This window comes from Urocitellus parryii, chromosome 9 (genome assembly GCF_045843805.1).
Source record: "Urocitellus parryii isolate mUroPar1 chromosome 9, mUroPar1.hap1, whole genome shotgun sequence".
Taxonomy (NCBI): domain Eukaryota; kingdom Metazoa; phylum Chordata; class Mammalia; order Rodentia; family Sciuridae; genus Urocitellus; species Urocitellus parryii.
In genome coordinates, this window is record NC_135539.1 from 137,590,493 (window position 1) to 137,606,656 (window position 16,164).

Here is a 16,164-nt window from a genome sequence, read left to right on the forward strand (position 1 = left end):
AGCCTATTTTTTTTATTTATACATTTTCTGGCTGGAGTATCTGCTTTAATTCAAATAATTGTACTTTCAGGAAATGAGTGGCTTATATTCTCCTGTCAGTGAAGATAGCACAGTGCCTCAATTTGAAGCTCCTTCTCCATCACACAGGTACAAAGTGCACATGCAATATTAGTCTTGGGATAGTTTTAAATGCAATGAGCTAAATCCCTAAGAAATTACTTTTGATCAGGATCTAGAAGTGAGACTTGGATGGTCCATCTTTTCTCTTAATGCTTTGGATTTTCATTTTAGGAATAATCAGTGACTAGAATATTATAATATTTTGAGTTTACAGTTGTATTAAGTTTTGGTGAATTTCTTAAAATAATGTTTTATATGTCTTGTGAATTAGAGTCAGAAGACATTCAAAATCTAAATTTTGAAATATGAAATGGTAGTATTGGGGGGAAATGTGTTAAGAACCTTGAAGTTTTTTCCTAACATTGAATGTTTTGGGGTGATCACTTTCCCTAGATTCAAAATAAGGGCAGTAGATAGATATGTTAGTTTGTGTCTCCCTAGTATTTTCTTATAACTTCCTGTTATTACCTTATAACTTCCTGTTATTTAATTTAATTAAGTCTTCATTTCTGGATATTCTGGTAGAGTAGGAATTATATTTGTTTTGTCATGACTGTCTCTCTAGATTTTAGAATGATACTTAGCTTAATTTAGTTGTTTATAAAATAAAATGCATGAATATGATTTCTTCTAGTTCTAAAATTCTATTTGATGAAATATATACTACTAAATTTTGAATTTTTGTGCTTGAAGTTTTGAAACAAGAGCAATTTTACATGAAGTAAGTCACTTGATTTATTATTTTATTAGTCCATTAGGATAATAATGGTCCAATGGAAACTTTCCAAAAAAAATTGGTTTTGGGTAACATGTGGATTATTAGGAAATCTAAATGCTAGTACAGTGAATTACATTAATATTCAAAACATTTATCAGTTCAGGAATACTATTTTGAGTTTGGTGCAGTATGTGGTGAAAGAGGTGCAGGGATATTTTAATTTAGGAGCATTCTTGAAAGTTTTATATTTTCCCCTAGTATGGAGAATCCTTAGGAGTTTTAGTTGATTTCATGGTCACCATAACTGTGTAATTAATTCAGCTGATTTTCCACCAGATTTAATTTTTTTTTTAAACATTCTGAAAGACTAGGCCTGTAGGAATACTGCAATCTTTCAGTGTGCCGTTCACTTTCTGATACATGGGAGCTTTGATAACGGTATATTTTATGAGTATTCAGTGAAGCAAAACTTGTTGTGTCACAAAACAATGTTATATTTCTTTGTTTATTTTTGTCTGTTGTGTTCAGGCCTTTGCTACTCAATCTGTTATTTGCTACTAATTGTTGAATTTTATGGACATATGACAACAGTATATTCACTGAATTGCTCTATTTATGGAATATCTCAAATGGGTTAAACACTGTTCTAGATGTTGAATCTAGCTAACAAAAGCCCTATTCTTTGGACATTTTGGGATATGCATATAGTGGGAGGTTTGAGGAGACACTAAACAAGCACATATGTAACCTGGTAGTGGTACATACAATGTTACCTTAGAAGAAATGGTAGACTCGTTGGGGGTTTGCAAGTGGATTTTCTTTCAGTTTGGTAGATGGACTTACCTTAGGACATGACATTTAAGCCAGTACATGCAAGAAAGTATAAGTATGATGGAAAGTCATTGGATAGTGTTGTGCAGGGTCTGGTTTAGATTTTTAAAATGTTTATTTGATTTCCTGTGTGAAAGATAGAGGAAAACATTATCTGTATTCTTCCCAACTCTGGGCCATTGGAAATAGGGAGTAAAGTTAGGAAGCACTGCAAAAGTCCAGAAGAAGGTAAATGATAGTTTGGATTAGGATTTTATTAGTGTAGGAGATAAGAGTAGTTAGTTAATTGAATTATAAGATAAAGTAGCAGATATTGTAAAAGATATAAAATTTTATAAGGTCTATGAAATATTGAGAATTGCTAAAGTTATTTGAAAAATTGTTGTCAAATGAAATTTAGGCTTAGTTATATTGGTTTACAGTTAAAGAAGGGCAAATAGACAATATTTTCTTTAAAAGAGTGTTTTGATATTTAAGCAGTTGATTCAAATATCACTCAGTGATTGAGATAGGTACTTGAGAATATGAAGTCACCCTTAAATACTCTTGTGTATATGACCCTTAAGATAAGAGAGGAACTCATTGCAGTCAGAAATGTTAGACTAATTTCTTCATTTTTAAGAAACAGCATTCAGTTGCAATTATATTAACCCTTTTTCTTTCATACATATAAGAATTATTACTTAAATAACTAGATAGCTTATGTATATATTCCTCTCTAAAAAATTTTTTTAGCAGAATTACTTTTAAAAGCCCTTTTCTAGATTTATTTTTCTATAATGAGGACCTTTTTATGTCAGGTCATTGACTCCCTTAGATAGATTCTGGGTTTAAACTATGTATGTAAATGAAATGAAAAACAAAAACCAAATAGTGGAAACCTTTGCCTGCCCTAATTTGAGTAGCCTAATTGTCATATCCTGTCTTTTGCTCTTCCTTATGCTGTTAGATATCTGTATCACATGGAGTCTAGCAATGGTCTTTTCACCTGTCCTCTAACACATTATTGCCAGAAATAGGAACTTGTTTGCCTGCTTGAAATCTTTCAGTTGTTATTTATTATATAAGTTGTTTGAGATCTTTTTATATACACCTACATGTATACTTTATATAATAATTTTATCTCTATCTTACAATTTTTTTTTTTGTACTTTAAAATTGAGTGTAGCTGAGTACAGTGGTGCACACCAATGATCTCAGCTACTTGGGAGGCTGAGGCAGGAGAATTGTAAGTTTGAGGTCAGCTTGGTCAATTTTGCAAGACTCTGCTGCAAAAATGTAAAGGACCTGTAGTTCAGAGGTAGAGAGCCCTTGGGTTTAATCCCTGGTAACATGAGGGAAAAAAACAAAAAAAGTCAGTTGAATATTACTCTCAAAGCACGATGTCAAGGTAAACCAGGCATGATGGCACAGGACTGTAATCCCAGCATTTTAGGGAGTCTGAGACAGGAGAACGCAAGTTCAAGCCAGCCTCAGCAACTAAATGAGTCTCTGTGTTAAATTAAAAAATAAAAGGGCTAGGAATATAGCTCAGTGCCCCTGGGTTCAACCCCAGTACCAAAAAAGAAAGGGTGAAAAAGCCGTGGGTATTTTTGCTGATACTGCATATTTCTTTTGCCAAGAAACCTCTCCTGGATTAATTTAATGGATTCATATACTGAGTAGTTTCTCCCTCATTAAGGTCTTCTCCTCTTCCTCCAAGTATCCAACCAAGAGTGAAATCTTCTCTATTCTTTTTATAGGTCCATCTAAAAAATGAGGGAAGGTGTAAGGGGAGCAGGGGATAAAATTAACCACTTTAAAAAATCCTGTTTTTTGTTCTGTTTCTGTAGTAATGTGTTAGTTTGTGTATATTTTCCATGCTTTATGGTACTCTTGTGAATATTGTATTTTTCTTATACTTGTACATTTTATGTGAACCTTTATACATAACAGAGATTTAAAATGTTTTTGAACAAATATATACTTAGAATGTCACTTAATTTTTATAGTTTATGACATTTTGATTGAAACATGACCTGTAGTATACTTAATAAATAAACTAATTACTTTTATCTTATTAAAAAAACTGTCAGCTAAGCTTCGTTGGGGAGGAGAGAGGGTGAGTTTATAACTATTTCCTTGATAAAACCATTTGAATTGGTTTTAACCATCCTTGCCAAATTTTCCATATTTGAATTGATTCAAACCAAAAAGATTTTTCCTCGCAGGGCCTTTAAAATCTGCTTTAGATTTTGATGAATGGTCTTCATGATTGTATAAAGTACAGTTAACATTTTATTGTTAACTATTGTTAAGTTGCATGTGGTCATATAATGAGTAATTTAGAGACCAGTAGGCAGATCTTGAAATTTACCTGTTGCAAAGTGGAATTGGTCCCTTTATTGGAGAGAGTGATTACAAGCATACATGTCCTCTCCTTTCTTCTAGGGGATTAATATTCCAGCACTTAAAAACTTTTTAGCTCATTTAAATAATATAGTGAAACTTTCTGACATATTTTATTTCTGGCAAATATGAGGACAATGTAAATTTTAATTAAAACATTTTTCCCTCAGTTTTTAATAGATGTAAATGGTGTGGGCTCTATCTGGATTAACAAAAATGGATTTCAGACCCTATATTTAGTTTATAGGTGTAAATGAATAGGAAACAAAGCTAAGTAGCTTATTACTAAACCTGTGAAGCCAGAAGCATAATATAAACCTGACCTTGGTTCTTGTATTAGCTGTAAGTATGGTGGAATGAGAAACATTCACATATATTTCCTTAGAACTTAAATCCTATTCAAAGTCATTACCCCAGTATTTTTGCTTGTAAATTTCTATGTTCTTCACATCAATGTGATTTCTGTTTTAGGAAAAATTGTTTGGTAAATGCTTTAATCTTTGTCTTTGACCTAAACAAATACTTCAGAATTGTCCATTATTAGTCTGTTCCCTATGTTTTTGGAACTTCAGAGAACTTGTTTTGAAGATAATGTGTTAGTTGAGTTTTTTTAATCTGGTTCAGCTGGATTTGCTTTAGTATAATCCATACAGTCACTGGAGGTAATTTTTATCCTGTTTCCATAAGATAAAATAGTAAGTAAATGCAATATAAATACAAGTAGTAAAGATTTTCTGATCCTTAATCTCTCGTTTTAAAAATGATTTTACTGATAGAAATTTGCTATTGATTTAATTCTTTGGAAGCGGGGGAAGACATACATCAGTCAAAGTTCTAAATTGCTTTGTAAAGGTTTCTGTGGGAGAGAAAGAGATTTATAAATAAAATATAAGTGAGAATTTTATGTAATTTAATTTTATTAATTGTTCTATCAAACATTTTGATACTTTTCACTAGTGTTTCTATTATTTTGGCAAAGGCCCAAATGAAACAAATTATAGGGATAACACAAGGGAAAAGCAAAGAGTCACTTTATGTATGCTAGGAATATTTAACAAATATTAAAACCGTATATGTAGAAGAATAACCGAAATTCTTGTGAATTTATATTGTTTTGTAATTTCAGTAAATTAATGTCATTCAAGAAGCTGAATAATTGCATAATGGCTTCTGGACTAGGTGGAAGAATGCCCCCTTTTTAGCTTACCCACGTGGCTGTGTTCAGTTATACTTTCCTCCAGACATTAGAATACAGTATGTCTGTGAATGCGGGAACTTGGGGTTGACTGTTTGGCTCACTTTTCATCCAATGTACCATCTTTTCTTTTGTACATGTTGGATCTTCTATTGGATTATATCACCCATGATCAATAGTGGTATTTACAACTCCTTTTTCACATGTAATGCTTATATGAACTTGGTGCTTTTTGGCAATTATTACTGGTTTAACTGCTTTATTTCACTGGGAAAGATAATTTTTTAAAAACATAGAATCTGAAATGTTTTTATGATAAAATCTAACTCTAAATTCTTATAAATTTGTCACTTTATTAATTGTGCATTTTAAGTAGATTTTACTCTATAACCATAAATGTATTTTTATGTAACCTTTATTTTCCTTACCTAAGAAAGGAAGATTGTAACAAACCAGAAATTTTCTGTATGTGAGCTGGTATTTTTTTTCCAAATCTCCAAGGTTAGAGTTAGATGATTACATATTTTAAGACACCTCAGCTACACTTGCCTGGGGGACTTTTGAACATCAGTTGTGTTTTGCAGTATTTTAATGAAGTGTACCTGTGATGTTTGAGTATTACATGTTTTGAGTAGTACAACCAGTTGATTGTTGCATTTTATATGACTCTGTCTTACTATGACTTTATACCTTGCTAAGGAGTTAAACTTAACGTAAGTTAAGCTTAAATGCAATGCATTTTAAATAAACTATAACAAAAATACAAAGAGAAGAAACTTTCCAGATAATGATAGGAGGGTATTCTTTGCATATCTGTAATTTCTTAGTAAAATTTCTAGGTCATAGAAATACAACAAGCTATGTAAACCTTGAAACAGTATAATTTTCTTTATTTAGAATATTTGAAGAACTTATTTACAGTCAGGCAGCCAGTATTTGGGGCGTATCAAGTATATATAAACACTGTTAGATTCCAATATGTAGTTTGAATATGGAAGATCCTACTCTACTCCATGATTACACACATAGTCTTAGGATTGAAAATAAGGTATGATGGTTAATAGAATATTCTGTTTTAAATATGGTATAATGTGGACTTTTAATAGTATGAGCATCCATCAAAATGCATTTAATTCTATTGATTTACAGGCATTTCAGGATTTTGATAACAGCCCTTTGGGTTCTTGTTGTAAACTGTAATTGTCACTGCTTGAGGTAGAGGGTAATAGTTCATTTAAATTTTGGAAAATGGGGTCCTAAAGAGTCCAAATTCCAGTGTCTTTTAGTGTCAAGGAAGACCTTTGTTTGAAATGCAGATTTTTTAACCTTATTACCAAATATTAATTGAGATGGATCCTACAGATTCAAATGCAGGCTTGGGGGTGTGGGTATAGATAATACTTCAGAAAATATGGAAAAATTGTTTTAGTTGATTCTGAATATGCCTGTATTGTTGACATGTTTTAAGTCTCTAAATCACATGCTTATTTTCCTTTTTATAAAACCTCACATATTCAACAATAAAGTTTTATAAATCTCTTCAGTATGTTTGATAATTTTTAAAGGATGGGATAAAGATTTCTATTTTTTTCTTTTTGTGTTTACACATTCCTTCATAATGTCATTAAAATAACTCAAATTTCTGGAGGTTAGTCTCTTCAAGGCAACCAAATTCTATGTATTTACAATTGTTTCCTGTAGGATTCAACTCACTCCTATACTGTGATTAGATCTTGTTCTTTGACTTTTGGCCTTTTCAGATTAGAGTCATAAGAAACTCTCAGGCCTTTGATTATTATATCTTGATCCTGAGATGTTAGGAATGGGAACGGCTAGGGAAACTAAAACTATACATAGTAAAATTGGTTTAGATATAAAGACAACTGTATACAAACATAAAATTTCACCTGCTGTCACCATTTTCCATTTCTGCAATTTACTGTCTCTTCCCTACCCAGTTCCTACCATATTTTCCCCATTCTTCTGATCCCCCAACCTTTGAGTCTTTTCTTATTGTTTTGGAATACTTTCTCTAACTTCTTTACTTTTAATACCTTTTTCTGAGGTTATTTCAGATAATGGACATTTTTAATAATTCTAAAAGCTGTAGCAACTGTATCACCTGCTAATTAAAAATTTCTCTGGGAATTGCAAATAAATTATAATCTATTCCAACTCATTGGGAGGTAATGATAGTATATAAATTAGTCAAATACAGCATTTTTGTAACAAACTTTTCACTAATTTCTTTGGAGGTAGATGAATCTGGTGAGCCTTATTTTTTGCTTTTGAACTTATATGAAGCAAAATTGTTTACTTAAAAAGGCAGTAAAGCAATAAACTCAGAGCAATTTTATCTTTCAGAAAATTACCATCTATTTGCCTTTTATATTTTTGAGTACTAAATTTCTCCCTAAGGAGAATTTCTTACAAGAAAATTTTAAAATAGTTGCCCTTTTGTTTTTCATTGTAACTGCAAGATGATTGTAGAATAACAAACATTTTGAAAGGCAGTACAGATATTAACTTTCATAGTTCCCTTATGCATTAGGTAACTGCAACTCTTCCTAACCATGAATTAATTAAGAGAGGACAGGAGATTACTAGGGAAAATTCTTTGCTGCAGTTCCAAAACATCTTGCATCAAAATCAGAAGTCTTTACTAGAAATACTGTTCTAGAAGAGAACTCTATTGACAAAAGCTGCAACAGTTGGAGTAATATTGTAGCTGTCTATTTTGTACTGGTCTGTAATTTACGTGCTTTGTTTCATATAATACTCATAACAAATTCTGTGTGATAAGTTTTATTATTTTTAATTTTATACATTGGAAGACTCAAAAGAGATGAATTAATTTGCCCACTACCCAGTGATATAACTGATTTTCTAATTCAGGCATCCTTTCTTAAAGCTTCTAAAGCCTTGGTGAATGAGTGGATTGTGGAAGTCATTCCAGAGTTGAGAAGAAGATAAATAATAGAAACTCCCATTTGAATTGTTAAGAAGGAAGACAAAGGTCACCCTGGCAATTTTAGTATAAGGATTCTGGAATTAAATAAAATATGCATGAAGTTTGGGTTTGAATTTTATTTCCACAAGTTCTTGCCTATTTGACCTTCATAAAGTTTGTTAATTTCTGTGAACTTCAGTTTAGAAAGGATAGTAGTACTTGAGTTGATTGATAAATTGTGCTAATATATTTGAAGAAATGAGAATAATGTCTGGCACATAGCAAAAACTGAGGGGCTGCTGCTGCTATTATTGTTAACAGTTGATAGATTAGTCACAATGATTTTGGGTGATTTGTTTGACTTTGTGTTAATTGTTAAAGGGTATGTGGAATAAAGAAGGAGGAAATGAACATGAATGCTCATTTTTCATATCTGTGGAGGTATCTACAAAATTGAGTCTACACTAATTTTAGTTATTAGTAAATGAGACCACTAATTTGAATCTAGTTCAATAATTTAAATGAAGAGTGTTGGAACAGAACAGAACTTTTCTATAGTCCCATATGGTTTATTAAGTATAGAAGTTTATTTTTTCTCTTTCTTAGATTTATAGTAAAAAAACAAATTCCAAGTCTTAATTTCTTTTATATACTTGGCATTTTTTGGTTTATTTAATGCCGTTATTAATTTAAAAATCCCATATTTATAATGTTAATGTTCAGCCTCAATGTACTTTATTTTGCTTATCAATTTAAAAAATCATCTTTATGATTTAATTAGCTAATGTGGTGTATACACTTTTTTTATCCTTTATTTTATTTATTCATTTTTATGTGATGCCAAGGATCAAACTCAGTGCCTCGCACAATGCTGTGCAAGTGCTCTACCACTGAGCCACAACCCCAGCCCTGTCTCTTCCTCTTTTTCCTCCTCTCCCTTTTTTTCCCTTCTTTCTTGAAAAGAAATTCAACACAAGTGTGCATAAATTCTTGATAGTGTAAAGGCTTTTTCTTGGATAGTTGAATTTTATTCTAGGAATAGTTAAGAACACAATTAATTAAGACCTATATAATAACATATGCTGCTTGACTACTGTGAAGACTGTTTTATATGATTTATCATATTTTTGGAATGGTGAGGTTTTGTGTTTTTGTTAATATAAGCTAAAGTTCTAGCATTGTTCTGAGAAATCTACATACATAATCTCATTTAAATATTGTAAATTTTTGACATATATTTGTCATTTAATCAGTGAAATAGCATGGCATAGTGTTGAATGCCTGTAATCTATTGAGGAGGCTAAGGCACAATTGGGAATTCTAGATCAGATGAGCAAGTTAGGAAGACTCTGTCTCAAAATAAAGGCCTTGGTTCCATTCCTAGTACTGAAAATGAGTGAATGAATGAATGATAGAGAAACTAATGGTGAAATAAGATTAATAACTTAAAAAATAAAAATTTTAAAAAATGATTTATAACTTAGAGTCAGATTATTAGCCACAAAGGAGTGACACTGAAACTCTGCATTCCTCAAAAGTACCTCTCAAAGTTGCACCTTTGAGATTATTTCTGTACTTAAGTAATTATTTCTGTACTTAAGTGATTTTGAGCATTTTTGTGGAGACATTTAAATTAGTATCTTCAATTGGTTATATTTTGTTAGGGTAGACAAGAAAATAAATGTTTATTGTAAAAATAATAATATCAAAAATATAAATATCAGTTTATCATTATTGTATATGTGTAGATAATTTTTAATTGTTGCTAGTTTCTATGGACCATCATTTTGTATAAAGATGGGAGGGATATAGGAATAGAGAAATAATAAGTTTGAAATGGTAAACTTGAGGAAGAACAAGATAGTGTGGGCTTCTAGAGATTTTTTTAGGGTACATTTTTAGGAAAATGTATACATAATATAACCAAATAAAAAGAATGGATGTAGAAAACGGACTATGCTTGACCAGGAGAGAGGAAACTAATGTATAGGTTTTGGGTTACGAAAGATTTTTGCTAGTTTGCATTTACTCCATTTCATAGCTTTCTTTTCTGCTAGGCTTTGTCATAACATTTTGGGGCTGGAAACATAAAATTGAAGTAGCTAGTCCCCACTCATCTCAAATGAGTGATTGTAAGGTAATTTGTCCAGGAACACATAACTTTTTAGTGGATAGCATGGTCTGTTAAACATAGCTTTTATGTTGCATGCTTATTCTCTTTTCCCAATACTGTATAAATCCTCTTTTCCTTAAGGTTCCAAACTATTTATTAACCTATCTGATAATGAAATAGAGACAAATATAAATCTGTATGGATACCTTCCATGCTATTATTTTTGATTGACATTTTTGGCGTTTATGTTAAATTACTTAATTATTTGCTGATTTTATGTTTATTGATTTGTATTTGATGTCTAGGTAAATAATGGCAATAAATGTTTTCTTAGACATTAGCAATTTTGGATTTATATATGATGAATTTTAGATCACTTTTTCTGTTGCCAAAATAATGTAAATACTGAAATCACATTTTTCTTTCTTCATTTTGCAGTAGTATTATTGATTCCACAGAATACAGCCAACCTCCAGGTTTCAGTGGCAGTTCTCAGGTAAACTATATATTTAACAGTATGTTTTAGTGGTACCATGAGTATAATCACCTAAGTTGTAAAATCATAGATTAGTTTACTGAAATGTCCTGACATAAAGATGTGCATTTCAAATGCAAATCTGTGGCTTGGAGTGGACTTGGATAACTCTGATGTATAATAGTAGAATGACCTGTTGAGTTATTGTCAATGATAAAGAGTCTTTTTAAAAATATTGTTTTTAACTTGCTGATAATATCAGACCTTGAGAGGAAGAAAATACTTTAGGAGGAAGTTATAAAAAATCAGGGCATTGTTTGTCTTAGAGATATGAAAGTTGTAATCTATTAATTATTCAACATTGTATTGAAACATTAGCTTTTATGATATTTGGACTACAAGCTTGAGTAAAAGAGACACTTAACTTCATCTCTTTAAATTAATTATAATTGACTTTTGCTTTCTCCACCTTTGACTTGGGTATACTGATATTTGTCATACTTATTTTTTGAGTTCTGATTGTTTTTGTACTTCTAATGCTGAAAACTTCAGATTTAGAGAAAGGTAACAAGAATATAAAAAGAATTTCTTTATCTTCTTCACATAGATTGTCCAAAAGTCCCTCTTTTACATAGATGTGCATATGATTTTTTTTCCTCTAGATTATTTGAGTAAGGCACAGGCACCTATTCCTTTATGCTTAAATACTTCAGTGGATGTTTCCTTTTTTTTTTTTTTTTTTTAAAAAGGATATTGTCTTATGAATGCAATACTCTATACAGTCTTATAATTTGAGAAGTTAGCATGGATATAGCACTATCATCTAATCCCTAAATCTTATTCATATTTAATGATTTATCCTAATATGAAATGTTTTTAATTCACATTCATTTGTATATTCACTTTATGTGAAAAAAATAATGCAGTTTTTTAATGTGAAAAGTAAATTCTTTTGATCACTTCTTTTTTCTTTTCGTAAAGTTGGATGATCACTTCTACTACTTTTTCTATTTTTCCTGACTACCAGTATTGCCTTTATTGAGTTTTTGTGACTTTTCTGTATATCCTTTATTGCCTTCATGTACGTGCTGGCATTTGTTCTGTTTGTTTGTAGTAAATTCATAGATTGGTTTGTATCTCTTTCCAACCATTAAAACATCAGATTTATGTATTTTTATAAAACAGTGGGATATTTCAGGAGAAATTTTAAATCCTTAACTTGAAATATGCTGTAAGAACTGGAGAGAGAAAAAGCAGTCCCTCCATCTGGAAACTGACTTGGCATTCATAGCTAGGCCTTTATATTCTCCTTTTGAACATAATTTCACAGAACATTAACATTCAGATACAGCCATTATGTGACTTTGACAAAGTGGAATGAAAAATAAGATTACTCCATAAACTTGTTTAAGCATAGAAAAAAGTAAGGTCACCAGAAACCACAAAAAAATACCAAACATACCCCAGTCCTGAGTAGTATGAGTGATTGCTACTTTTTTTTATCAGATATGACTTTAGCCTCACTCTTTTCTTCTGTCCTAAATAAGGCTTATTGTGATACTGAAAAGATAGTTAGTCCCACATGGTAGTATCCACTCTAGAGCAAAGCCCCATTTTCTTGAGTACTCCTATAAATTATATAGTGTGTTCTTAAATTCTGTAAGTTGTTTCTAACACCCTGTTATTGAGACATCTCTTACTGAACCATAATGCGTTGTCTTTTTTGTAGTGAGTAGTAAATCAAACTACAAGAGTGTTCTTTTTGGTCTTGGGCTAGGAAGCATTGGAAAACTATACATAGAGAAATAAGAAAAGGTTTTCATTGTTACTGTTAACATTGTTCTGAAACTTCCAGTAAATTCCATTACCTAGCAAAATGTAAAAGTGGAATCTAGAGGAAAAAGAAAAACATTAAGAATATAGAAAAACATTAAGAATATACGATGGTTGGACTTTGTGGTTTTTGACTTCACAATTGGTGTGAAAGCAGTATTCATTCAGTAGAAACCAGACTTCGAATTTTGAATTTAGACCTTTTCCTAGATAGCCATATGCTGTATATCTGTCTTGTGATGCTAAGCAGCCAACTGTAGCTCCCAGCTAGAGAAGCTGTCAGTAATGTCAACAACCAATACTCTGCTGTGTATTGTGGTGCTTAGCTATGATGTTCAGTGGGTTAGATGTATTCAATGCATTTTTTAGTTAAAATGTTTTCATTTTATGCTTTATTAGGGCATAACTCCATAGTAGTGAAAGAACATTTACAATATTTTACAGAATATTAACATATTGTATGGCTGTACTTAACTAATATATGGTATGTGACTGAGACAGTGTGGTAATCTCTTCCTAATTTTCATCTACAAGGAACCCCATTGATGTATAGCTGTCTCTATTGATTTAAAAAAGAGAAAAAGAAATCCTTAAGGAGTGCTGCCTAATCTAATGAGTGCTGTGTGCAGAGTAAATGTGGTTGTAGGGATTGAACAGTCTACATATCCTAGGAGAATCCAATCTTAGCATCTATTAAAGGACAGGGCAGTTGCTGAAGAGTAAATCCTACTAGTATTTCTGTAGTATGGAACTGATATAACACATTTCACTGAATGCCTTACCTTTCATGTCTAGCTAGCTCTGTATGAGACAGAAATAAAATAAATTGGTACAAAAAGGATTGAAAAGAGGAATAGTTAAGGGTAAACTTAGCAAATATAAGCTAAAGAACATAACAAAATCAAAATTGTATTGACCAAAATAGAACTTCAGGATAAAACAAAAGAAAACAAAAAGTTACAATTTTCACATTTATAAAAGACATATATTCCCCCCAGAGCAGTAGTAATACAGTAATCTATCAGTATTTGGCAGGGGCTTAGTTCCAGGACACCCCCTCCCCTGCAGTAACAAAATCTGTGTATGCTCAAGGACCTTACATAAAAAGGTATAGTGTTTGATATAACCTGTGCACATCCTCCTGTATACTTCAGATCATCTTTAGATTATTTTAAATGCCTAATTCAGCATGAATGCTGTATAAATAGTTGTTACAGTATATTGTTTAGGGAATAATGACAAGACAAAACTCTATACATGTTGGGTACAGGTGCACATTTTTTTTCAGAATATTTTGTAACTGCTGATGCCGATGTAGATTCTGCTTATATGGGGGGCTTATTGTACTGTGTTATAATAGATTGGAATTTGTATGAAGTAAAAATTGTTAGAAAAGAATTTGGTAACATTTATTTTACAGTTATTTTTATAGATACTTCCTGTGTGTTAAATGCTTTAATTTTCACTATTACCTTATAAGCATTATTTTTTTATTTTACTGAGAAGGAAACTAGAGCACTGAGGAGTGAAGGAGGTTGTCTAAGGTGATATAACTAGTAAGAGGCAGAAGCTTAGATTTTTAAACCAGGTATTATAACTTCAGAGCATGTACTTTTAAATATTACTTTATTCAATCATTAATTTTTTTTGAGTGCCTGGTATTTATGAGGTTCTGATTATAGGTTCTAAGGACACATCATGTAACATAACCAAAAGATATAAAAATCTCTGATGCAACTGAACTTCCAAGTTGTTGGAAAGACACTGAGTAAAACAACAAAAAAGAAGAAGAAGGGAGGAAGCAAATCATCTGATTATCTTTGGGGAGAAGTTTTAGGCAGAGGGATAACAAGTAAATAAGTCCTCTGGTCCGACTAAGCCTAGTGTAGTTCAGAAGTCCAGTGTGGCTGATGAGGAGTGAATAAAAGAAAAGTAGGGTAAAAAACATTAACAGATTGTTTATAGTTTTCTTAGGCCATTATAAAGTCTTCGATCTTTTTTTTTTTTTTTTGAGTGAAACAAGGTTAGTTTAAAAAAGCACTTGTATCAACTTTATACTTTTCATCAAAGGATGCACATTATTTAGTTCTTAGAGCATTTAGAAGAATGGATTGGTTGTAAAAATAGGATAAATCTGATAATAAACAAATAGAAACAGGTTGACAGTTAATTTGTAAGAGAGTAAACACTTCTCTGAATACCTTTGTGTCAGAGTCATTCCAGATATAGATATAAAAACTCAAAAAATAATACCAGATAGAAAACGTTACACATCAAAATTAATGAAATAAAATTAGAATTGTACTATAACTTCATAGCACTAAATGCTTTTGTTTTAGGTAAGAATGAAAATAAGGCTGGGGTTATAGCTCAGCAGTAGAGCACTTGCCTAGCACATATGAGGCCCTGGGTTCAATCCTCACACCACATAAAAAAATAAATAAAATAAAGGTATTGTGTCCAACTACAACTAAAATATAAATATTTTTTTAAAAAAGAATGAAAATAAATGAACTAGGCATTCACTTCAGGAGACTACTGCCGCAGTCTGACTGGGCACAATTCAGGAGCCACTTGTCAAAAGAAACAAACTTTATTTTTAAAACTACAAACGCCAAACAAAACAGCTCCTCAGGAAAAACCCTCAGAGCCCAACTGCCACCACCGGCTTCCACAAGCCTCTCCCACACACCAACCACCACCTCCCACAATCCTCCTGCTCTTGAGGCCGATTGGCTAGGTCGCGTGGGCGGAGCCAAAGAAGTCCCCCAATGAGCAGTTCCGTAGTCTGAAGGGCAGGGAAACAGCCCAATGAACATGACTGCAGAGGAGCCAATCAGCTAGATGTTGCTGGGGCCACTGTGAGCCAATCATCAGCTGGCAGCTTGAAGGGCAGGGAAACAGCCCAATGAACATCACCGCAGAGGAGCCAATCAGCTAGATGTTGCTAGGGCCACTGTGAGCCAATCATCAGCCGGCAGCTGGAAGTTTGCTGGCAGCTGGAAGTTTGCTGGGGCCCCTTTGGCTGTGGCTCTCAACATCTCCCCCTCTCTGTTTAAACGACAAGCATGTGGCTTAGGGACCGTGCCTGCCTTAGGTTGTCCAATACTACATATGGTCCTTACCCGTCTTCGGATGAGCTGACCTCAGGGCGTCAGCCTCCTGTCTTAGGTTGGTACCATTGTAATTGGATCTTACCCGTCATTGACTACCGGTCCAGTATACAGCCACACCTGTGGAGAGGTACCAGCGGGGGGGGGTGAGGTTCTTTGCCTCACCTCTGTTGGCCCCCAAATAGCTGAACGATCATTACAAGCAGAAGGGAGGAAGATATACCAAATCAATACTCCAATACTACCACAAGTCGCTGCACCAACAGATAGTTCACAATGCATACAAGTGAGTTCACAATGCATACAAGTGACACATAGTTTAGGCAAGTTCTGTAAGCGGTTCAGTGATGGCTATTGCAGAGACTGTAGATTAGTTTTATCTTTGTCTTCACCGGCACAGGGATGAAGATAGGAATTCTGGCAATAAT

General features: G+C 32.5%; 1 protein-coding gene across 5 annotated transcripts in view; it reads left to right on the top strand.

The window, feature by feature from the left end:
* The window catches only part of Cop1 (COP1 E3 ubiquitin ligase), a 172,574-nt gene that overhangs the window by 55,613 nt on the left and 100,797 nt on the right, over nucleotides 1-16,164 (top strand). For all 5 annotated transcript variants that reach the window (XM_026388476.2, XM_026388479.2, XM_026388477.2 and 2 more), the window contains 2 exons: nucleotides 71-147; nucleotides 10,754-10,811. In XM_026388476.2, the coding sequence (XP_026244261.1) occupies nucleotides 71-147; nucleotides 10,754-10,811 (135 nt within the window). The remainder of the gene's footprint in view (nucleotides 1-70; nucleotides 148-10,753; nucleotides 10,812-16,164) is intronic.